The sequence below is a fragment of the Numenius arquata genome, chromosome 10 (assembly GCF_964106895.1).
Source record: "Numenius arquata chromosome 10, bNumArq3.hap1.1, whole genome shotgun sequence".
NCBI classification, from domain to species: Eukaryota; Metazoa; Chordata; class Aves; order Charadriiformes; family Scolopacidae; genus Numenius; species Numenius arquata.
Genome location: NC_133585.1, coordinates 39957451 through 39982018, shown reverse-complemented (window position 1 = coordinate 39982018; position 24568 = coordinate 39957451). Strand labels below are relative to the sequence as shown.

At 41.5% G+C, this 24568-nt stretch overlaps 2 protein-coding genes across 5 annotated transcripts in view; one reads left to right on the top strand and one right to left on the bottom strand.

Annotated features, from left to right (window-relative positions):
* The window catches only part of GTF2E2 (general transcription factor IIE subunit 2), a 40424-nt gene that overhangs the window by 11460 nt on the left and 4396 nt on the right, over positions 1 to 24568 (bottom strand). Inside the window, exons 2-7 of one of the 4 annotated variants that reach the window (XR_012463454.1) lie at positions 16444 to 16535; positions 15798 to 15905; positions 13912 to 14094; positions 13345 to 13438; positions 5200 to 5315; positions 3907 to 4165 (exon numbers count right to left, since the gene is read on the bottom strand). Coding sequence is in view for 3 of the 4 variants with exons in the window: in XM_074154267.1 (XP_074010368.1) it covers positions 4046 to 4165; positions 5200 to 5315; positions 13345 to 13438; positions 13912 to 14094; positions 15798 to 15905; positions 16444 to 16535 (713 nt within the window). In the remaining variant the exon portion in view is untranslated. Of the gene's footprint in view, positions 1 to 3283; positions 4166 to 5199; positions 5316 to 13344; positions 13439 to 13911; positions 14095 to 15797; positions 15906 to 16443; positions 16536 to 24568 lie in introns of those variants that run through there. The other 3 variants (XM_074154267.1, XM_074154268.1, XM_074154269.1) reach the window with 3 other exon arrangements.
* SMIM18 (small integral membrane protein 18) lies at positions 23093 to 23386 on the top strand. Its single transcript, XM_074155171.1, has one exon. The coding sequence runs from the start codon at positions 23093 to 23095 to the stop codon at positions 23384 to 23386; it is 294 nt and encodes a 97-aa protein (XP_074011272.1).

Here is a 24568-nt window from a genome sequence, read left to right as displayed (position 1 = left end):
GTGCGGGGTCTTTATACCGTTTGTCAGGGCTCCCTTGCCTGCCTCTCCTCTGCTCTCTAAAAGCCTTGAATGATCATGATGAATTATAGATTAGCTCTGGTACACACCGCCTTATGTCAGTTTTCTCATTCAAGCATACAAAATCCTGCTGTTTTCCATCCTCTTCCAGAATGATCATCGTAACAGAGGAGGAGGTGGAATAACTCTTCAGTTAGAGCAACTTCTAGAAGAGAAGCCAGTAGAGCTCCATGTTTAGAGGTGTGCCCTGGGCTATTCAACTTGTACCTTAAAAAAACAACAGTGCTTTTATTTGGGGGGTGAGGAGGAGCAGACGAAATAAAAGGTCTGGTTCACGTATACAGATACAAATAAGTCCTAATGAAGCTCCTCCTGAAGGGCCACTGCAGGCCCTTATCCCCACAGGCAGATATGTTGACATTGCTAAAGGATGCCCTGCGAGGATACCTTTCCAGAAGCAAATCCTAGACCAGCAATGCCTGGCTAGAGAGGAAGATCTATCAGAGATACAACCTGACTTACTCCACCAGCTCCCTCCTCCTCCAGTTTCATCACAGGGGAATCGGCACACCTCCCTCCCACCAAGAAGAACTAGAGTAATATCAAAGGGTAAACAGAAGACTGCGTACATGTCTCTGGCTGCTTGCAGACCTCAAAAGAGGTGTGTTCTCTTAGGAAAAGCTCCAGCAACTGATGCAGATACTGTCCTCGCAGCCACAGGCTCAAGATGGAACTGGGCAAGCGAAAGGATGATGTAGACAGTCAAGATATATCTCCGAGAGCTCCCATCATTGAGAAAGAGTGTCCTCCCAGGGACCTGTCTGCATGTCCATCAGCATCACAGGGGGTGGGAGCTGAAGGCCTCTCTGCTCCTGGCTGATATGACAGGGAAAGAAAAGAAGGATGCTGCATCAGAAGAACTGCTCATCAGTGCCTGCATTCCTCCATTGCCGCAGGGAGGTAGAAAGGCTCAAATGACAGCCCTGCCAGGACTGACATACTGAATCCTGGAGCTCAGGGAACAACGTCCTTGCTGGATGGGACATGCATGACCTGACAAGACTCAGGAGAGTGGAAGAGGCAAGTCCTCACTTGGCAGGGACAGGTAAAGACCACACTGAGATGGGTTTGCCAAAGAGCCTTCCTGAAACGCATGAGACGAAGGTGCCTACCAGGGACAAGATGATCATTGTAGGCCCCTTCCAACTGAAACATTCTCTTCTACATTCTGTCTTTGTCAAGAGCAGCCCGAGTCCCCTTATCTTCCTGGTTAGCAGCAGAGACTTCCAGGGAAGAAAGAGAAAAATGGAATAATAGGCACACAGCCCCCAGGAGAGAGCAAGATGCTTCTCACCAGTCCTTTCCACCACCAGACTGAGGGAAGAAGAATTTTGCCAAAGAAAGCGAGCTGAGGGCATGATGGTTTTGGCCACTGGGAGAACCATCTTGCCAGACACAGAACACATGAGAACACCCTGGAGCAAGATGAAGTAAGTTTAAGTTTTTAACAGCTGTGAACTCTTACACTGAATTTCAGATAAAAGCCTGATTTGGACATTACGCCGCGAAGAGACTGAAGTGGACTGGAGCGGTATTAAAATGCTTTCAGCAAGCAGACTCCCTTTGATATAGTCCGAGATGTTTTCAAGTTGCACCATTTGATTTTTAAGAGGTCTTGGAAAAAACCCGTAAGGACCACTTGGAAAATCTTCAATAGAGGAGCAAAACCCAACTCCCGAAACCCACAATAAAGAGAGGAGCTAATGCTTATTTTCTGAACTTGTTTCCTTCACGACTGCTTGTATATATTCTACATCACTTCTAAAGTGCCAATGTGAGACTCTTCAGCTGTTTTTGAGACTGTACCCTAACAAGCTGCAAAACTTATTATGCCCCCTCTGCTAGCAGAGCAGAGAAGACTTCCTCCAGTGAGCGAAAGCACCTAATCTCATCTTTCCAACTGGACATCAACTGGACCATTTTGTTCCTTTGAACACTGGAGCCTGACAATGCCAGCACAGCACACAGAGCTGCTAGTCAATTTTCCTCTCCGGCTCTCCTGTTTTTTGACCTAACATATTTTTAATCTTTGAAAGCAGCTGGAGACATTTTCTTTAGACTCCTCTATTATCTTAATCACTTGAGCAGAGAAACAAAACAGGTAGCCTACCATACAGTCTGCTTTGCAAGCTTCGGTTCATAGAGAAAGGGTAATACTATGTTGTATCACTGGGGAGTTACCCCATAAAATGCCCCAAAGGTATGAAAGGCAACTCAGAGCTCTCTAAGAGCTCTGCTTTTGGCTGAGCACCACCAGCAAAAAAAATCACTGCTCAAAAATGCAGCAGATGGAGGGGAGCTTTTTTTTTTTGTTGTTGAGTGAAGATGACAGAAGAGAGGTGACCAGTTTTGCAAGTGAGCTGCAGGTGCTTTAAGGCAGGGCTGTAACGGAAAACTAAAAAGCTCCAAGAGAAATTGCTTGTGCTGACCTGGAAAATATAGGAAAGAAATACCATTTCAAAACCAGCTGGAGCAGCATGCTTTTATATATATACTTTTTTTTTTTTTTTAAAGCAGGAAAAAAATACATACTTTAAAAAAAAAAAAAAAGAAGAAACCTCCTACCAGCTTTTAGCAACTCTTTAAACAGGGCTGACGTGCAATGCTGGAAGTATTGTCTGTATCTCAAAGAAGCAGTCTTTAAAATCAAGAGGATAAATGCTACACTTACACAGGTAGATTTCTCCTCCTGCGCTTCCCCAAGCAGACATAACTTGTTCAGTGTGACAGCAACAAAGCCTTATTCTTCATTTGTTCATGTGTCCAGGTCCAATGGCCTCTGCTTCAAGCCCCGATACATCAAGCAAGACAACAGCTCACGTGCACGCAGCAGCAATCTGCTGTCGGTGGGATATCGCAGTCACTTATTTTATCTTTGATCCTAACCCTAGAAGAGCAGAGAAACAGCTCCTCTCCCACAGTGCCATGAAAACAATATCAGCATTGATTGACTCTGGTTCAGTACATAAAAATAAGTTATCAAGAGGACATAATTTGGCCACGTTCCACGTTAGTCTGTACTGCACAGAACATCAGGCATCTACAGGGAGCCTTCGTTTAAGGTGGTTCCTTCCCCCTCCCCAACCAAGCATGATAAAAAGATGACAGTGTTAGCCCAGAACAATAAGTCATTGAGAAGACAAAAATATAGCCAAGATTCCTTTACATCCTTGAAAAGGAAAACACAACAAGCACAAAAGATGTTGATTCTCTCATTCTTTAAGGAAGCAACACTGGAAACCAGCATTGTAAGTTTATTACTTTAAAAAAAGAAAAGTTTCAGTATTACACTGTCATTTTATTTCCCTCCTGTCCATAGAGCAGAACTGTGCAACACACGTGCATCCACTACAGTGACAAGAAATCGCCGAGGGCAATTTCTGATTAGCATTCGGTAGCTACAGCTGCACTGCCATCCTGCAGCCTGCTGGGAACTCGGGAGAGGGTTTTATTCTGAGTTTGAGCCTCAGATATAACGTTCAGTGTCCCATGGCAAGGAAGAAGTATACAAACCGTAGAGTGTATTTGACTGTGAAAGAAACTTGCCTGCAGTGATTTTAGGAAAAGGTTTTCCTGAAAAAGGTAAAACAAACGCTGTATTCAACTCTACTAGAAAGCCCCTTGTAAGTAATTCCAGGTAAATACCCATTAAGCAATGTAAAAGCAGAGTTAAGCACTGAACAGGAACTCCTGCATTACATGCTGAGCACCATTATCACTCTATGCCAAGAGGCAACTAGTGAGAATCTCTTACTTAAAGACACATTTCCCATTAGCTAATTAAATTAAACACTAAATTTAGTCGTTCATGCTTGCTCTTAAACTGACCTGTTTCATCTCGGCAGTTGCTGGGATGGGGGAAACACATCACATTACTATATACAGTCAGTCTTTCTGCAAGCAGACACTGAGACCGAGTGGCAAAAAGCCTGTATAAAAACGCATGTTTGCTCCAGAATTCAACCGATCACTGTTTGCCAGGAACGACATCAGAGTAATCTTTTAATACTCCAGCCAAGTGGTCATTGTGAGTCTTAAATCGACGTTTCTTCTGAGAAGCGGGTTTCTTCCTCCTCTGAATAGGAGCCTACAAGAAGAAATAAACAGTAGTCAAAAGATCTGCCCTCCAGCTGCGAAATCTGACCTGATGGTGTGACACTGTGCTAGTCACCCCTTCTGCAAAGAAGACCCCTGCCTGAACCACAAGTGGACAGGCAGGGAAGGTGCTGGGCTTGTTTTCGCAAGAAGTAACAGCGTTCAATTCAAATCCAGGCAGAGAGATGACCAGGGGAATAGAGCAGAGTCTCCGTACCCCCTGTGCAGTAGTAAAGATGGTGTTTATAAGTGAAGTTTCCAAACACTCACATGCAGCTACAGAAGCAGGTACATGCCCCATAATTCTATCTACAATTACATGCTCAAAGATGCATTTAGAACATAAGGAATCCATGAGGAGTGCCGACATGACAACAGGCATTAAAGCATCTAGTGCAGTGACCAGGAACAAATCCTGTGTGGAAGGGCTCTCATGAAAGGACGGTTTGAAGCCAAGTGCAGAAGAGAAAAGACATAATGTATCACATCCAAATAAATGTAAAAAAAATATTAATTCTTTGAAGCCAGAAAGAAAGCATCTGTGGTGAGCTTGCAGTCACTTTGATGTCCCAGTAAAGCACAAGTATATTGCACCCAGTTTCACCCAGTTTGGAAAACAGTGTGTGTGTGGTGGGAGGCACATTACACAGTTCACATTAGGATTTAAAAGCTGTTTAGCAGAAAAGAAAAAGTTAAAAAAACCCCACCCTTCTCGCAGAAAAGTAAATATTCTTCTACTCCTAATGTACTGTACTGCTCCAAGCAGAAGCTTCCACGTTGGAGCTCACAGGGATTTCTGGCATTTGCCCTCTTCTTGATGCTGCTTGGATTACACTGGCTCAGACAAGTTACAAAAACACTGACTGCTGGCTACAGCATTGTTTTTTGCAACTTCTTAAAATTGGTCACACTTCCCCGAGCTACACAAAGCAGCTGTGCATAGGCTCACCAACATGTTTTGGAATTAACACTGTGGGGTCAGTCAGGGGGAATCTCCTACAAAGATCTGTAATTTGTATCGCTTACTATTTTCTTTGGTCCAGTTTCTTGCATGGAAGAAATACCCTGTCGTTTCAGATACTCTTCAATTTTCTCCTCATCCATAGAATCCACGGGAATGCTCCTCCACAGCTTCTGAAATTCTGAAACACCAAACAAACCCTCGGTTTATATCCCAATGAACAAACCCTGGGCAAAGCCCCCGCACGACGGGAAAGAAACAGATTGATTGCGAACGCTCAAGTATGCTGGCATGTCAGTCTGCGACTGTACACATGCAGCGGTCACTGCCAGCAGGCATCCAATTAGCACAGCCTTTACCCACTCCAAATGCCGGATGCACTTCCAAAAAAAAAACCACCAACCAACCAACAAAACAACAGCAAAACACCCCCAACACTTCATGGAAAAAGACGAGCTGATTCTCATCTGTGCCAACTGCACTCCAGCATCAGGAGCACCCACAGGCAACATATGCTTTTAATGTTAATTTGCTACGGAGTCTCTCTTTTTGCCTAGCATCTCTATAGCCGTGTAGACTGTCAACGTGCTTTATAAGCCTCAGTTCAAAAGATCTTGGTGAAGGGTAATAACTAACCATAAATTGCAACTTCATTTACACATCTTCAGCTGCCATTGTCTTGGGAGACTTGTCATCTCATAGTCCAATTTACTGAAGATTCAAGACATTTACTTCAGCGGGCTGAAGCTCGTTTATCACTGTAATATAATACATACTGTGCTGTACACATAATAAATTACTAAAATTCCTCTGGTGTTAAAAAGCCGAGAGATACCTTAAAAGCCACAGCAGCAGGAAAAAAGACAGAGACAGTAAGTCTTAATTAGAGCAGCTGCCATCTGCCTGCACACTTTCTGCCTCATGTAAAGTTTCACAGAGCCTCTGGAATGCCTTCTCCAGGCAGTGGCTGGTACAATCTTACCTCCCTTCATTCCCCAGGCAGTAAGTTAGATATATCCTGTCAGCAGGTTTGGCTAACAAACTATAAATAAAACACGAGGCACACATAGCAACGCAAGACTAAATTTTTCCCTTTATTTCCAGATAAATTTAGTATACAGTTGTCAAAACAACCACAACTTCTGCATGCTTAAGAAGCTGTCCTATGCAGCAGGCAAAGGAATGCTCCAGTGACGGTCTGCCACAGATAACAGTGGCTCTATGCACACTGCAACAAAATGGCACTGTACAAAATGTGTACGTAACAGACTTGGTTCCTGCACTTGGACCCTTTCCCTTCCTCATGCATCTTGTTTTTCTGTGAACGTACACGCTTTAAGTCTCAGGTCTTTCTTTTCTTCCCATTGCCAACACTAAGGGGCTGCTCAAGCTTTCCAGGAAACAAAGGAAAGGAATTTCACCAGTGAAGAACAACAATGTTCATTTTTGGTAATACAGTGTTTTTGAAGAGAACTAAATCCTGTCAAAACACCACTTTTGGTTACATGGAGATAGCAGTCAGCCTGTTTCTCATACAGACTATACAGCACAGCAGGATCATTGAGACTGCAGTTTTCAGATAACTTAATGCAAGGGCTGACACTGTAGTCAAGACATTCTCCGGCTGCTCATACATTTTGAGTGTGATTCCGGGCTTTCAGCATAGCTTGCGGTGCCGGCTATCACACATCATCTCTCACCTAATCCTGTTGCGGCAGGTGGAGAAGGTTGTGTTATGATCAAAGCTGAAGCTGATCTCTCTCTCACATGAGAGAGAGATCTCTCAGCGATGAGCACTCAGATTAAGTCTTAACAGCCGAAGCCTGTGCCAGGGTCCTATTGCATCCTCCGGACCGAGCAGAACATGCTCTTTCAAGCTATTTCCTTTCTGTTCAAGCCCCCTCCCTGTCCTGAACACCCTAGCTGGGTTCAGCTGGACACTGAGACCTGGTGGTGCTTGGAAAGATGAATCAGATGATGTGTGTGCAAATGCAGTATCGCACCTTGCAAGTAACCGCATTTCAAATCATGTGTTTCCGCAGTTCACAGGTGAAGTGACAAGGCTGCACATAAATGCATGACTATTAAACAGATCCCCATTAGAGACACTTTAACATTGTGTTGTGCTATATTGCCTTTGGCTCCGCACAGACAAATCCTGTGGGAGCTGCAGAGATGCAGGTCAGTCCTCCAAGATGCAAGACAGGCAAGTGTACACGAGGCAATAGCTGATAAGAGACATGATAACTATCAACTTTTACATGACAGTGTCCTTTTATTTATAATGTTCTACTACAAACACAGATGATGTGTCTCCTTATTAGAGTTTATTATATATGGACAAATACGCTGTGGTGGAAAAAAAAAAAAAGAAAAAAGAAAAAAGAAAAAAAGAAAAAAAACAGGCTGAGGACAGGTGCTTAAGGTTAAACTGGTCTACATTCTTCTGGGGAACAGAAGTGAAAAATTAAACACTAGAAAATAAATGGTCAGCTCTTCAAGGATCAACATGCACAGAAGTGCAGTCACAGTTCATATCCAACCACAGCATTTTGCATTTCTTGTAATGCAGTGGTTATACCATCTTTACAGCTTCACATTCACCTTTTAAACTTGGCCGAGAAATATGAATATAACAGTCACCAAGAATCCAAACCGCAAAGCTAAAATGGACTTTACATACAGATAATTAAATCCACTAATTGGCCCTACCAGAGTCACTATACAGTATTCTGCAACTCCATTTAAAAGTTCCTTCATAAATCAGGCTGCTTTCAGTGCTATTGCTTTGATTGTGGTAACTGCAAAAGAATCTTCTTCCCATGCTGAAGCTCCATCCACATCGGGCATTAGAATACCTTATTGCCTATGAAAGGGGAGAGTCACAACAACATGGTCCGTGTCCCCTTGAAATACCCTGTGTTAAAGGATTGGTTCAGAACTAAAAGCACAGGCTAAAGGTGGAGAATCATATAGAACCGCCACCTTTCAGATAGCTGTGCATACTAGCTGTTTGCATTTAGGGTGCCATCTAAAGGGAAAAGGAGATACATCTATCATCTCATCACAAAACCAATTCAGTGTAACACCAGACACCGAGCTGAAGGAAAGAGAGTTGCTGTCTGGCTGGCACTGAACCATTTCCACACGACCTGTCAGATTTATTCAGAAGTCTCCAAGGACTATGCCCCTATCAGCTAGTGAAAGTTTAGACCTTGAGAGTACGCTATCTGAATTATTGCGACATCCTCTCTGAAATATGAGAACCTATAGGAAAAGCTGGCAGTAACTACAGCTCTCAAGAAACAACCCTCTGCATTTGTGGCTGTGGTATTTCCGCACCTCAAAATTCATACCCTTGACCCAGGATAGTAAGAGATTTCTCCAACTTCTTTCAGGAGAATCTGAAATACTCTCTCCCTGGCCTTTGCTGTGTGGCTCCAAGCAAAGGGAGTCACCACTTTTTAAAAGCCATGGTTCATGAGAGGGGCCAGGGAGGAGGAAATGGCATGCAATGACCCGATTACTGTCCTCCACCACCCCTGGAGCAGTGTCCACACTTATGGTTGGCCAGGCAGGAGGATGCAGTGAGCTGGCCTGTCTCTGGGGAGGGGAGAAGACAGAAAGAAAAATACTGTGATGAGCTGATGTGTCCGAAGAGCAGACAACAGTGACAGAAGGCAGTTCCTAGAGGCAGTTTAAATACACCAGATCCATTTTTTACAATGTCTTTCTTTTTGCGGACAGGGCACAGGGAGTTCGGTGCTGGTGTAAGGAGTGGGAAGGGGACTGTTGGAGCGCAAAGCATGCCACATGCTGGCCTGCTTCAGCCAGGCATGGAGAACAGGTTCAGATGCACACATTCCTGCAGTGCACACCATTACGATTACGGAGCATATCCAATTTTCCTTCTCCATGTCCTGTCAACCGCTAGATGATCTTTACACCATCAGAGCACAGTGAGGGTGAGACTCTTCTATCAGAGCCACTAACTATTTGATAGATCAGCCAGAACAAGCATATAATAGCTATGGAAGGAAAAAAATCTGTCCAGCAGTCAAGACAGTAAGGCTTCACCTGACTGCAGCAGGCTGCATTCAGACAGGCTGACAATTTCTCCTACCGCTTAGGTTGTTAAGACAAGACAGAGTCCAGAAAAAAACCCTTGGGGAGAAATTTCCAGAGTTTCTGGCCAAAGCGACGCAGGTGCTGTGAACCCTCAAGGAGACATATGCATTTCCAGCATAGCTTTTAAGTCCTGATGCCAATGCAGATCTTCCCCAGAAGAGGCAGAAAGTTGTGATCTCGGTACCCGAGGCAGGTGCTGGGTGTCTCGCCTGGACTATGATCAAATCCTGTATGCAGCATCTTGCAATTTGATCACTAAAATAATTTAACTCAGAAGCCTGGCAGAATCAACAGTACTCTCAGGCTGCTCCCTCACTCCTCCAGATAGCTAACTTGTGGTCTTTCAAGTAATGAGAGGAAGGAATGAGACCACGAGCTGACTGAAAGGCCAGTTTAGATGTCTGCCAACATCTCCAGCATGATGATGTCTGCATGCACAGACTTAAAACAACACGCTTTGACCAGCAGTAACCAACACACAGCAAAGCAGAGGGCAGCATAACAAAGACTTTGCAAACATCTTCTCTCTCTGAAATACCCAAGGGGTAAGGATGTGCAGTTACCTCAACTTTACTGCATCATGGGGTGCCTCATCTACGAGAACAATTTGTGCTGACATTCCCTGAGTTGTTATACTCTAACACACTCCCTTTCTACAAACGCTTACATGTGGCGAACAAAGTCATGGGTAAATGACTGCACAGCGACTTCAGCGCAGCTTATCCTGCACTTCTGACTGCCTCACCTGCTCTTGCAAAAAGGTTGAGATGGCTTCCGGAGATAAAACTGCTACATCACGCTGGTAATAAAATCTGCCAGAGATTAAAAACAGCTTAAAAATCTTCACTGAGCTGAGCCAAAATCTGAGCACAGGACAAGAACAGGGAGGAGGGAAGAAACAACTCTCAGTAGCGGGGAAGATGGAGTCTAACAGTCCCCAGGAGCACAGTACTAGATTGATACCAGAAGGAAAAGGTGCTTGATATTAAGACTCTGCTGCCTCTGGACTATCTTGGAATTCAAATCCAGAGCCATATATCATCACTAATCCCAAGCAATTTTTATACTGTTTAAATTTCTTCAAAGGTGCTTAGGAAGAATATTAAAAACATGTATAATTAAGTATCCAAATTTTTAAGTATTAAAATACTTCCAATACTGCATTCAGATGTGAAAGATACCATCTCTAACAGTTAAGCAATCAGACTGGCCTTTCAGCATTCAGCTGGTGTGGGGGTGAAACCTTGGTTCACATGCAAAGTGCTTAGCCCCAGCACAAAAAGGCAGTGCTTTACTTGGCTGAAGCACCTGAAATCTAGCCCAGCTTTTATAAACGCTTTCAGCTACACACTACTGACAGAAGATTAATTAGTCAGGAAGCCAAGAAGGAACACATGCAATCTGAACCTTCCTTGGCTAATCACATAAAAAGAAGAACAAAAGCCGTTCCTTACTGCAAAACCCTTCTCCAGTACCCTTGAGATCACGATATATAGGTACTGCACCACTGCCGCAGTACATCAGGATTTATTTTCAAAAGCTCGTTCAGCCATCAAAACAACTGGAGCCAGGGCAGAGGTAGGCACTGCCAGAAAGCAGTTCTTCCTGCTACTTTAGACTCAGCAAGCCACAAACTGCCCCGGCAGCTCCCCTTTTCCTCTGCTGACTACTGATGGAGCTCAGACAGTGATGGGAGAAGACGCCTAAGTTTCAGAGGACATTAATCCCAGCCAACATATGTTCGAAACTGGAGAGTGTCATACGGCAGAATCATGCACTGAGGAGCGCAGAGCCTTTATTTCTAAGGATAAACATTAAACTAGAAACATATTTTGAACTGTCATCAGCTGCTAGATCAAAGAGTCTGACAACACTTCAAGCCTTATTCTGCAGTCTTCTAAAAACTTTGTTTTAATGTTGCTGGAGATAATGAGCTGAAATAGCACCGCTAACGCAGAAACATGTCATAATTCATCCTGTAGGCAGACAATTCTGCCTAAGAGACATGCTTCTGGTGCTCTGGAAAGAATTGTAAAGCAAAACTGCTCAGGAAGGATGGGTTTTCTTCATCACAAGATAACATGGTTGGAAAAAGGACCTGTTCCAGCTGCAATAAGTAAGTGAACCCACTCAGGGGTGTTTTAAGAGTTGTGGCATATTCACAAAAGAGAAAGTATTCTTGCCCCCTCTCAGAACAAAGCATCATCATCCACATGAAAAGAAAAACCAAAACCAGCAGGAACAGAACAAAAACATAATCACTTTCTGATCAGATGGGAACATGCTGCCACCTGCGGATGAAAGAAAGCAAAGCCTCCTTGAACTACAAACACTGCATGCTAACGGTGCCTTCATTACAGGCTTAAATGCCTGCCTTCACTGGGAGATTGAGCCAAATAGCTTAAACATTTTGTTTTGAGGGGTTTTTTTTGGTCTTTTTTTTTTTTTTTTAAATCTTTTCCTTCCTTCCATAGCAACAGCCTGCATTGCTTGTTCCTAAACACAGATCAGTGCTGGGTGTGCTAAAATATAACGTACTTGATATGAACAGCCTTGGGTTTATACTGGCTACATGATGAAGAGTTGGCAGATGTCTCTTGCTACGTCTTAATAAAATGGGCTCTTTTATTACATTTCACAGTTAATCCTGGAGTTACTACAAACTAAGAGCAACAGGGCAGAGAACACCCTTTATAACTTTTTTTAGGATGGTTGGGTGCCAGTTATCTGGAAAAAATTGCACAAGAAGAAATGATTAGCAATTGCAACTGTAATACAACCAGGACCTGCTAAAAACTGAAAAGCTTTGTCTTAACAGTTACTGCAACAGGCCTGATGGACCGAAGAGACGCTATCTGAACAGGATGACAGTGCTAATGGTAAACTCATAGGCATTTGGAAGGTTAGAAATTCCCAGTGAATGCAGACTAAAAGCTTATAACTCTGCATTTCACATATAGTTCCAACTCCCACTATCAAGAAGAGACAGAAATTATGGATTAAAAAGATATTAAATTCAATGTTTTGAAACAATTTCTATATTTTTAAATGCTGTAGATCTCACATCTATTTCATTATCTTTGTGGAAGAAAGCTATTATTACCGAGAGTACAAGTGTGATACATAACAAATAAGTTAATGGTGCATACTTCCAGTTGCTTAATTCTATTGAAAATAAAGAGTCTCTCTGAGCTAGCCAAAGAAAAAAGAGCTTTATGCTCTGTCCTATGCTTTAAGTAGAGAAGTTCAAGCTTCTATCAAAACTCTTCCTTTTTATTTACCATAATGTGACATTATATGATAAGATGGCTTTATGTGGCATGTTACAAGAACAGTATGTTAACAACAGAAAGTGTTAAGTGTCACTGAATCATTTAAAGTAAGATCTTTTGACAGATTGCCTTCTCCTTTCCGTACTTACAAGCATCTGATATTGGCATAAATGTCATTATTGCAGTACACCCTGACTTGTGTAATTAATTTCTGTGCATAACAGGCACATTGCACCCGAGGATTTTACCGCTATTTGTTAGACAGAAAACACATGCTGAACTTCTGAAGTCCCAAACCCACTGCAGCTCTAGGCAGCAGCACTCCCCCACATCCGTGCTTCCCTCCCTGTTGTAAACTACCCCTTCTTGGGACTTTTACTCACATCTCCTCCATGTTTGCTTCCTCCTTCTCTTCCGTTTGTGGCTTCTCATCATGTTCACCAACAAAAGGCACGTGATTAATAAACTGGAAAAAACCTAATGAACTTGCACCCAGAAGCCATTTTTTTGGCTGCCCTTTACACAGCAAAATGTTAGATGCCATTGTAGTCACAGTCAGGTGATTTTTAGTCTCTTCTGTATTGCTACACTTGAAGAAAATTGTTGGATTCCTGGTGCCACGTTTCAATGTACCCATTATAAAACAGCGGATATCACCCCTGAACTCACTCTTGTTAGCCTCCTGTTAATATAAACCATTCTCCTAACATCTGGTATTTCATTACCACCTTAAAAGACTGCTTATACATATAGGTGCTTAAGATCAATTCAAATCAACTATCATGGAAACATATGTAAACAAACACCTACCTTCATCCACAGTAAACTGACAGCTCTTGTCATTGTAGAAAAGAATTTTCTTCTTGTCAGGGCGATTAACAAAGATGATCTGGTCCCCTAAAGCCTCGAAAACAAATGCAAAAGAACAACTCAAAATCACTGTTTTCAAGAATAAGGATTCCAACTTGAGCAACAGACACAGACCTTTTGCTACAAAAAGCACAACAAAGTAGGTAAGTCACTGGCAAGGAAAAACATCCAAAGTGGACGCTGACGATAAGTACATTAATGAATCAAAGATAAGATACGGAGGACTGAGATCAAGGTATAAAAGCAAAATTAAATGCCTACAGTTGGAATGTGGGAGAGCAAGAGCCTTTTGTGAGAAAGAGCTTTGACAGCTGTGCTGAGACATCAGGCCAAATCTGAAATTAAAGGATGAAATACAGAAAAGGCTATAATATTAGATCTTCTGAAATAGCTTTTGAGTTATCAAAAGAAGAGAAACAGCTCATGAGAAAATTCTCTTAGCCTTTACCTCCCCTTCGAGGAGCTAACTGGAATGTGTTCACTGAATCACAGACACGTGCTACTCACCTTTATAGCTTTCTGTGCATTGGGCAGCCCTTCCTCAATGTCTTCTAAAAGGATTCCTCCCAGACCTCGCTGGTCATGCTTGTCCAAGAGCCTGAGCAGAGCCTTTTTATCTTTCAAGTTGTACTTGGGTTTGAAAGCATACTTCCCATCTACAACTTCTATTTTCGGATTGTTGACTAGAGCCTGTAATTGGGACATAAATTTCAAACCTTGAAAAAGAGCACATGCTAGTACTTTTTTTTCTAGTGTGCTTTTGAGCAGCTAGAGCACATCAGCCACACATTACAGCTGCCAGTTTGAAGGTTTGAGTTTTAAATGCATTTCAAATCCTTGGATCCTAGATCCACCAACCTAGGCATAATTTGCCACAACATAAAGCACAAAGCACCAAAGGAGGCTTAACATCATTCACTTAATGCCTTTAGACTGGAAGGTCCATGAAGCCTCTTATAGCAGAAAGCTGCACGTGTTTCTTTTTGAGAAAGGAGTAAACATAAAAAGAAGAGGGAATGCAAAAAAGTGTGTTTTGGGTGAATATAAAGTGCAAATGCACAACTCGGCATATCAAGCTTGGGTCATACAGATGTTACGGATGTGAAAAGCATTAACTTGGGATGAAAAAAAAAGGGGTCAGTCTTCCCCAACTGCTGTCAATTGGCACCAGCAGCTGTAGAAGAAATTTAAAAGAGCAGACCTCCTGCACAGTAGGCTTTTACATATGATGCCAGCTTCAGAGTGAAGCTGACCAGAAGTTCATGGAGAATTGAAATGATTTAAGATATGCTCCAAATCAGTTTTGCTGTGCAGCCAGTACCGCAATGGACGTTCACCTGTAACAGAGGGCAACTCTACTTAGTTTCTTCTGCAGATGCCAGCCTGACCCTGAAAGGAGAAAGAGAAGAGACACAGAAAAAAGAAAGGAGGGAGAAAACACCTGTAACAGAGAAGGTAACTAACACTGGTGCTGCAGGGTATTTGTCCACCTTTTCTCATCCAGTAACAATTCAGTGATAATTTTATATACGCTTCTTGGGAGGAGCTTTTTCATTCCATCTTGACATTCTGGTTCATCACAACCAACACTGCCAGACTGGAGGCTTCTGTCCCCCAGAACATTAGTACTGGTAGTAAAGGAATGCCACAGGCTGTATTAGTTAAAACCATCCCAGTTTTACCATGCAGAGATTTTTTTCCCCATGTCTCAACAGCCTTTACTACTCTATTGCAAGGATTTTAAATATTATCTGAGCAAAACCAGGTATGCCAATCAAGTATAAATACCGAATATGGTATTTTGCTGATTTATTATTCTTGAAATTCCATGAAGACATTCAGATCAATTAAGCATGAAGATGAACGTGGTGGCAAGTTACAGTGAGTCTGTAAGAATGAAACCTAGCAACTAGAGTGAGACTAATGAGCTCCAGCAGTGGAATTTGCAGATCTATTACCCCACAATTTCAGACATGAATTTCCCATCAGAATTCTTAATTTCAGTAAGTAACAAAGAACTGTAAGCCTATGAATTTTGTGCCATACTCCTTTAGTTTAGTTAATTTAACATCCTCAATATTGGAAGAGCTCTCTGCTTGGATTTTTTTCAAAACAAAATTCCTTAACAAAACCAGTAATGAATAAATTTCCTTGACATAAAATATACTCTCTGATTAACAATTCTAACAGGTCCTTAAAAATGTCAGAATAGCTTTCATTTCACAGTTACCTCATCAGCAGGAGGTACAAGACAGACAGACAGACACGTGGATCAATGTAGTTTCTTAAAGGGGGAGATTATATATTTATAGAGCTTGCAATTAAACGTGTATAATTCAGGTTTATCATAATCCTTTATGTCTAATTAAAATCTAAACATATGTTTTCTTTACCTCGCTCATTAACCATTGTTTCTGTTTGAGTCCAATATCTAAATGCTGTGTTTCATCCAAAATCTCTTCTAGGGTTAATGGATGTGTATCACCACGCTGGTGCCGAGTCTGGAAAAGTAAACAGGATCTATTAGAGTTCTGTACTTATTTTATTCAGCAACTCTATTATCATAAAGTAACTAAAACTGGTATAATGTGATGACAAAATAACTTTCGCAAAACCAAGATAGACACAGTACACATAGCATATGAGTTTCAATTTCAGGTTTTTGAGAATGAGGAAAAAAATTAGTACGAGCTGAGATTGATGACAAAGTCACTGTCAAGCACCAAATGTTATTTTGATAAACAGCTCATGAATCCTAAAAGCTGACAGCATATTCCAGTTCCTATTTCTACTGCAAATAAAAACCATTATCCTGGTTTTAAAGTGACCTGGAATAATTAGGATTTCAGTAATGGAACAATATGCCGACCATTTTGTTTACTGACAGCATTTTGAATTTAACAAACAGCTTCTTGAAATTCTCACCCTTGCAGTAAAAGAATTTTAGAGTTTGAAATATTCAGCATCTTTCAACTACCACAGGAGAATAAACAACTGAAGTATTTAAAAACATTATAATTTTGCATCAAAACACTGTACCTTCATATAATTCACTATTTTAGCAAGGACTCCAAACTTGTAGCCAGAGCCTCCTGAAAGGGCTTTCAAGTTAAATGATCCATTGCTGTGATCTACAAAAAGAGCAAACAAACAATTAAGTAATGCTTCCAACACCACCTCATTGGCTCAGCACTCCATCTCTTTCTTGCTTTGCTTCCACAGGCTTTCAGAATTACAACTATGAACAGAAATTGGTGTTGCAGGAGCTGTCACCATTGGAGGACTCTGTGCTAGCACACACACTGATCCAGACCCACAGAGTTACCTGTCAACACACATGGCTCTGGAACACTTCTGAACAGAGCTACATAAATACCAAGTTACTAGTACTTGGCCTTTAAGAAAACAGCAAGCAACTGCAGCATTACTACCATAAGAGAACATGTTTAACTCTGTGGTTTAACATATTATAATCATTTATGCTACATTAATTCATGTTGAAATAATGCACTGCACTTTTGCTTAATGATTAGCTCTACCAATAGCTTTGTGCTGTTGAGATAGGAGCAGAGAGTTTCACTTATTCCAAAAGGGTATTCAACAGTTACCAGGTAACGGGAGGCTGTGCTTTCTTAAGTAGCTCTAGTGGAGAATTTATTAAAAAAAACCCCATAAATTCAAAACAATTCAACTTGGTGTGTTGCACCACCGGAACAACTCAGAATCCCCTCTGTATCATGAGGTTTGCTACTGTGTAAAGCTTAATTCAAAAATTCTTGCAAGGTTGTTAATGATGGTTACTAATTTTATACCAGAGCGCATTAAACACAATATCCACAAATAAATATCCACAAACCACTATCAAAAGCCACAGGCCCATTACCAGCATAACATTGCTCACACTTAATGGTAACAGCTTTTCAGAATTTCAGCTACTCCAGAAAAAGAACATTTCCTCTTCGTCACCACCGGAATTTTTTAATCCACTGGTGATTTCTAACCGCATTTTACAAGACAGTAGGTATCTCAGAGATACTGAGCCCCTATTATTTCTGTGGAAAAATCAGTCAGAAAAGAACAATTAAAGTTAATGTGTTAGGTGAGGGAGAGGTTGCAGTGGGTCCTGAGCAGAGCAGCTAAGTCAAGTCCTTGCTCTGCTGGGCAGCTGGAGGGTGTGGATGACAGTGGTGGTAAAGAGGAGTGGAAGGCCTCAGGAATTTGCAGTGGTGAAAAAGGAAAGAAAAAAGGAAAAAAAAAAAAATCATCAGATTCTAGCAAATGCACCTAAGATGTCTGACAAAGACCAATCACTTTCACCAAGTAAGCAGCAGGCTTAGAGAAAGCGTGTTTGAATTTCTTTAGCATGTTTAAAGTTCTTCACAGGAAACTCCGAATTAAGTTCCCAAAGTCACTATGCGTTAGGTGAATTGTTTTCATGTCTGTCCCACTGCATCTCAACCTATTCCTAAGTTGATCTCTAAGTCAATGTAAAAGGCAACTACAAAGTGGGAATTTTGGATGTAGTAGAATTTCAAACAAATCCACTTTTGATAATTATTGGGAAGACTTTATGGAAACTGATGCTAGTATAATAAAACCTATAATGCTAGAGGAACAGACGTCAGATCTAAAACTTGGCTACTGGTAATTGTGAAGCTATTACATGACATTGTATTAGAGGCTTTACATAGCACAATTCTAAAATTAACGTAGAAGAATCAGTGTAACTCCAACTACAGAAGAACGTTTTATTCTGGTTACTAAATTAAGAAGGAAAAAAGGAGAAAAACAAAAGCCATCTCCCTCTGAAAATACAGCCTATAGGGATCTTCCCCCACAGGGTCCCCTTTTATCATTAAAAATTAATGTCTATGCAGGACATTTTATAAATAAAAAATCACATGCATAACAAGAGGTCTAAAGTGACTAAAATAAATTCAGAAGTGCACCAAATAGTTAAGACGACTTATCACGTCACCATGACATGTCACCATTTGTTCTGTCAATTGAATCAAGAAGATTATCTTGTTTAATCTGCCTGGCTACAGCCTGCTGCAGTTCATGACAAGTAAATCTAACCACACGGCAAAGCTGGAAATCTGCAGATATTAACACTTCAAACGTCATGGTTCGATCGGCTGCTTCCCAGCACAACGCAAACGGGGTCACAGCCACCATAGCACCCCCAGCGCACACCTCTCCCCTTACAAGCTCATCACACACAAAAAAGCATCCCAAAAATGAGAGCGGGAAGGGGATTGTTTCTTATCCAAGACACTAAGAGTCCAATTTATGAATGATTTATTCCTGGGGATGAGGGCTTGATGCAAATGAGCATAAAGGAAGTTGTCAGCAGCATCATGCTCTGGCCAATGGTAGGAAAGCTCCATCTTAGCTGTGCCACAGGCTGCATTAAAAAAAGGGACCAGAACAGCGCTCTTTCAGCATCCTTTCAGACAAGAGGTAGGTGTACATCATTTTATAACATTGTCTTAGGTTTATCTTGATTACTGAAAGAAAATATGCCTGTAACATACAAGCCTGTAAAAAGCTTCTTAGAATCAGAATGATTTTTCTCTAGGTTTAGCAGGATTTTATTCTGCTGAACACAGAGGAGCTTGTCTTGCACTATCAGACAAGCACTTTCACCATCTGTGCACTAATGGAAAATTGATGAGCACTCCATCTTACAGAAAAGCTAATATACCAAGCCAAGATTCAGTAAACAAAATGGATTTCTCGCTTACTGGGGAGGTAGCTTCTTTCCTGCAGCCTCATGTTCCTTGTAATTAATTCTATATGTTTTTACAGAAATGAGAGTGAAAGGATTTTCCTTTAAACAAAGACAGCTAAACCTGAAATTTAAGAAATGTGTCTCCCAAGTGGGTATTCCATAAATTGTATCAATTAGGCTGCCTAAAAGAGATCTACATTCGTGGATATGCTAGAAATCTGTTCTAGAAATGTGGTGCGTTAGGGTAGGAAGAAAATCCCGTTGCATATTATTACCCTTGTAAATATTGGAGCAGCGATGAAGACAATACCAACAGACAGGTTAGAATCCATCTGAGATTTGTAAATGCTATTAGCTCAAGATGTCTATTCAGTGGTTTCTTAAACAGGTCTTCCTCAGTACTGCATCAAAATTATTTTTTGCCAGTCATTTCCCTCTGCTCTATGAAAACGATTTCAAATAAAGCTGCTCCTCTGCAGGTCTAAAGATGATGATACTTTTAAATTAGAACCTAATACAGACAGTACAGAAGCCAATTCATTAAATATTTAACTCACTGCATTTTGGATACATACAATAGCTGAACTGCATTCAAATTGAAGTAGCTTACAATATGAATTTAAACTGTGCCATTACAAAATAAGTAAAACTGTATGAAACCAGGTCATTTTGGACAGCTTTCAAAGACGCTAACCTTATTAGTGCTGTGTTAATTCTGAAGGCTCAGCAATGGCTGCTTCAGTCTTGTATTTTAGTAATTACAGCACCGAGTAGCTGATATTTATCTGCCTCGCCTCATTCAGATCTAAGGAGATTATCATCATCCTCAAGAAGCACGAAACACCTCCAGCAGGGGCATTAAATTCCACCTCCCCGCGTAAAGACGAGCTTCCCTGCGCTGTAAAAATCACTGCCCTAATGGTGGCTGTGGAGTGGAAAGGGACCGGCTGCTGCACTGCGCTGATGGCAGCCGCCGAGCAGCAGGGACTCCTGCCTGGGGAGCCATGCTGTGCCCAAGAGGCTCCTCTCCTCTCGAGAACAGAAATGCCACCTTGGCAGAGAGCTGTGTTGGCAAAGGGTCCCGGCTACACAACGTAAACATACCCAGTCTCTCCAGCGGCCCCAGATCTTGATCACTTTTAGCAATGACTAAAATACTAAATTTTACATCAGCAGAAAGAGTTAATTTTTGTGCTTGGTGTCTACAGAGTGAGCAAACTTACATGTAACAGATTCCAACAAAATCCTCAGCCTTAAAAATCTGTTTAAAAAGTTCAAAACAAAACTCCTCTCCTTTCTTTCCCAGGGATATTCTCTTGCCATTTAAAATACACATTTAAATCCTGCTTGTTTTAATTACCCCTCAAAGGGGACTCCAAATCCTTTTATTCATCCCCCTCTCTCACCCACAGATTTTTAAATAAGTCTTCACACCACTCCTTCAAAAACCCTCCTGACTTCTAGCCCCATAAAACAGGCCAGCTGAGTTTCCTTCCTAGACTGTGACCAAACCAAGCCACACTCTCAAAGCCAGGACCCAACTCAATTCAGGAGTACTTTTAGCTTGGAATTGGTCTGTAAACTTTTGTTTAAGAAAAAACCCCACCCAGTTTAATTAATTCTATCCATCTCAGTCATAGTTTGTGTATTCAATTACAAATTTATGTATTCGGTTACAGATTTAATGGGGGGAACAGTAAGTTACTGCAACTGCTCCAATAAACATCTATATCAAATGCTAATGCCAGGTATCTGCCCAACAACAAAGTTGTTCCGCTTCAGTTTAAATCCATTAAGGGCAGAAGGATAAAGAACAAAATATATAATCATTGAACAATAAAAATAAGACATAAATCACAAGCTTGTTTGGCTGCGTTATCCTGGTTTTGACAATATCCTATTTTTAAATAACGACACAAAAATAACGACAGGAGCTTAGACTGCTTTAGGAAATCTGTTTTAGCAGACACCATCACACTTTGCCTTTGTCATTTCCCATTTATTCAGACATTTTGTAGTTTTCACGGCCTAAAGAGGTTAATCGCAGAATTATTTCTGGGATGTGCAAGGTTCATTAAAGCATTACCTCTGAGTACATTTTTTTTCAATGAACAAAACATCAGCATTACCCCTTCATCCTGTAGTTTTGATTCCTTAATGAAATGAAACTAAATGTGGGTAGCCAGGACCATTTTGTAATGAACTTAGCAGGTTTTCACTTTTGGCTTTACGTTCAAAGCAAAAAAATCTTTCATTGAGGCACAGGAAATAAGACTTCACGTTTCTACAAAGTTCCCAGCTTATCTCTCTCTGCCCCTTCCATAATCCCACGTTTTCTGGGGCACCCCAGAATACAAAAGTGCATTTTGCAAGCTGCCCCTTAGCCAGCACGCACTCACCGACAGGCTCACGTGTGGGGCATGGGTTGGCCCGTCACTGCTGCTCACCACTGTCTTTCATGTAAAACGTCTTTGCTATTTCCTCACAAGAATATGGAGATCTGATTTGATCTCCTTCTCCCACACCCTGTTTTAAATTGCCTGAAGGATTCAAAGGTTACTATGGTATCCTACAGTACGCTGCGACAGGTAACCAGAAGTTATTGTGGCTCCTTGGCCACTTTTCATTACATTAAACTATGTACCAAAAGTACCGTAAGTTCCCTCGGTTTTGGGAGGCAAAGCCAGGGAAAGAAGGAAATCGGGGGAAAAAAGAGACTCATAACTGTAAAGACCTTTCTGCCAAACACCTCATCTGCCTACTTATCCATAATTCACAAAGAAATTCAGAGACAGACAAAACTGCTCTTTCGTTCTGGATATACCAGAGAAATTAGTGAGGCACAGCCTACTTTCACACTTTCAAGCAATGGCCTTTCCAAACCAGCACATCTCCACAGCAATACCATCCGCGCCAAAGGCAGATTTGCTGAAGCCAACTTCTTGTTTTCTCTCCCCCACGCTACAAAGCAGTCTTTTCTTCTGCTGGGTACAGACAGACAGTATCGGGCAAAAGATGACATTCCTTTCCTAGCAGTGAAGCAGAGAATGCAGTTGAAAACAAGAAATCAGAGCTCCTCAGAAAGCACTGGCTTTTCCTTGTTACCTATCCTAATGACCACAGCACCACAAATGGGCCGAGATTTCCAAACGCGCTCAGTGTCGTTCGGGGCAGCTGAACACAGCAGCTGGAGTTCTCGAGGACAAACTTCTGCTCAACAGCAGAACAGCAGGGGTATGAATGCGTCGGGCAATCGGTCCCTCTGAGGTCAAAACAGCTTTGCAGGGTTAACAAGTCTGTGCTAATAGGCAATTCTAAAATAATAACTTTTAAGGAACCAGGATTGCTATTTTGTCCTAGAAGAATGACCAAAAGTTTGGTTCCATTCTTTGGAAACATCCAAAAAAAGTATATATTTTTTTAAACAAGTAAACAAACTCCTGTTACATTAACATGTAGTAAGTCCTTCTAATCACTCAATATGGGAGGGTAGTACACGGATTTGTTTTTCTAAGAATGTCAAGAGCGCTGAGGGCTTTCATGCCATGTAAGTATCAACCTCAAGACTAACGATGGACAGATTGTCGAAACCACTGTGTACCCTGAAAATTATCTTATTTGCCTTTGTATATATTTTAAATAAAGAAGCAAAGCTCTCTCATTCCAGAATAACTTACACTACATGATGCATGCATGGACCAGTCGTCACTGAAATAAGTGTTCCAGACAAATCACAAAGTTGCACATTTGGAGTTTGACACTTTTCTGAGCAAATACGAGTATGCAACAATCCATGTTTGTAGGAGGTGTGAGCACTTAGACTGAGCTTAAGTTCTTACAGTTTGGGATAAAAATCACAGCATGTTCTTGATCAATAGAGTGATCAACAGCTTTGTTTTTCTGTTTCAGCCCCCAAATCCGTGACAGCGAGCACGCTAAGACAACTCTTCAAGAATGGCAACCCTCAACACCACCCACTGGAATGAGACTACATCCATTTCCCAGTATCTGGGCTTTCAAGTGCAAAAAATTTACCCTTTCCATGATAACTGGAACACTGCCTGCTTTATTATTCTGATCATATTCATATTTACTGTAGTTTCTCTGGTGGTGTTGGCTTTCCTCTATGAACTGCTAGACTGCTGCTGCTGTGTGAAAAATAAAACTGTGAAAGACTTGGAGAATGAACCCAATCCTGTTAGAGCAATGCTGAACAGCTTCAGAAAGCATGAAACAGAGGTGGTGTAGGAAGGACTGAGCATCAGCACTTGAAGAACGTTTAACACCTTGAATGAAGCCTCTTGTACCTTAGGAATGAGCAAGTCACATGCTTTTTTTCTTTTGTACTTAAAAATAATAGCAATGGTTATCGTTTTATTTCTGGATGTGAACTTGAATAACTGGCAAAGGCTTTCTGAGTGCTTAGCAGAAGGATGATCTGTTGCAATGTTACAGGGGAAGAAAATATTTTTGTTTTTAAATGAACTTTTGTTGTTTACATTGAGTTACTAGCATAGATTTTTGTCTACCTGAAGAAACAAATGTTGCCTAACATGCATAAAACTATGTTGCTTAACTGGAGAAAATGTTTATAAAAACATTTAACAATCTGATCGTACATAGTACAAAGACACAGCAGTGTCCTCCTGCCGAGGTCAACCACACAGAGACAGAAAAACATACAAGGGGTGAGAAAAAAGCTGTGAGATAGGAGGGTTGAATGGTAAGAGATCCCACAAGACTGGAGAGGCCTATGTGAATTCCTGCCTTCGGCAGCTCTTCTATTACGGTTTCTTGATTTTAGAAGAGAGGGTGGTGGGAAGAAAAGTAATCCAACGTGAAATGTATCCCTATAATGGTCTTTTCTATCCTTTCTACCCTCCTGTGGTACAATGTGACCCTTTCTTCCTCCCCTTCTCCAGTTGCAGAGAACTCCTCTCCCCTTACGTCACATTCAACCTGTTTAACAACAACTGGGTGTCAAGATGTGACTAATGCACTACCTTAAGAATATCTATTTCCAGAAAAGCATAGTGTAGTGGTGCTATGGTTTAGAAGAAACAGGGCCATTTTTCTGCCCCAAGGTTGCTGCCTCTATGGTAACCACAACACTACAGGAAATCAGACATGCTGGATATATCATTTCTATCTTAACTTTTCAAAGCTCAACTGGAACTGAATGAGTTCTTGCCAAGAAACACAAGCAGATGGGTTGCAGACCACCCACACCAACGACAATAATTTTGCGCAGCTCTCAGGTGTCAACACGTTTCAGAAAGGAGGCCACACCAGGATAAGCCTTGCGCTAGAGCCGACAGGATGGATGCACAGCAAGAAGTGCCTTCATTTTGCACAAGAGAATCTCAGCTTGCTTCATCAGCCTGCCGATGCATCCCAGAGAGCTCACACATAATACTCACACCTCTAGCT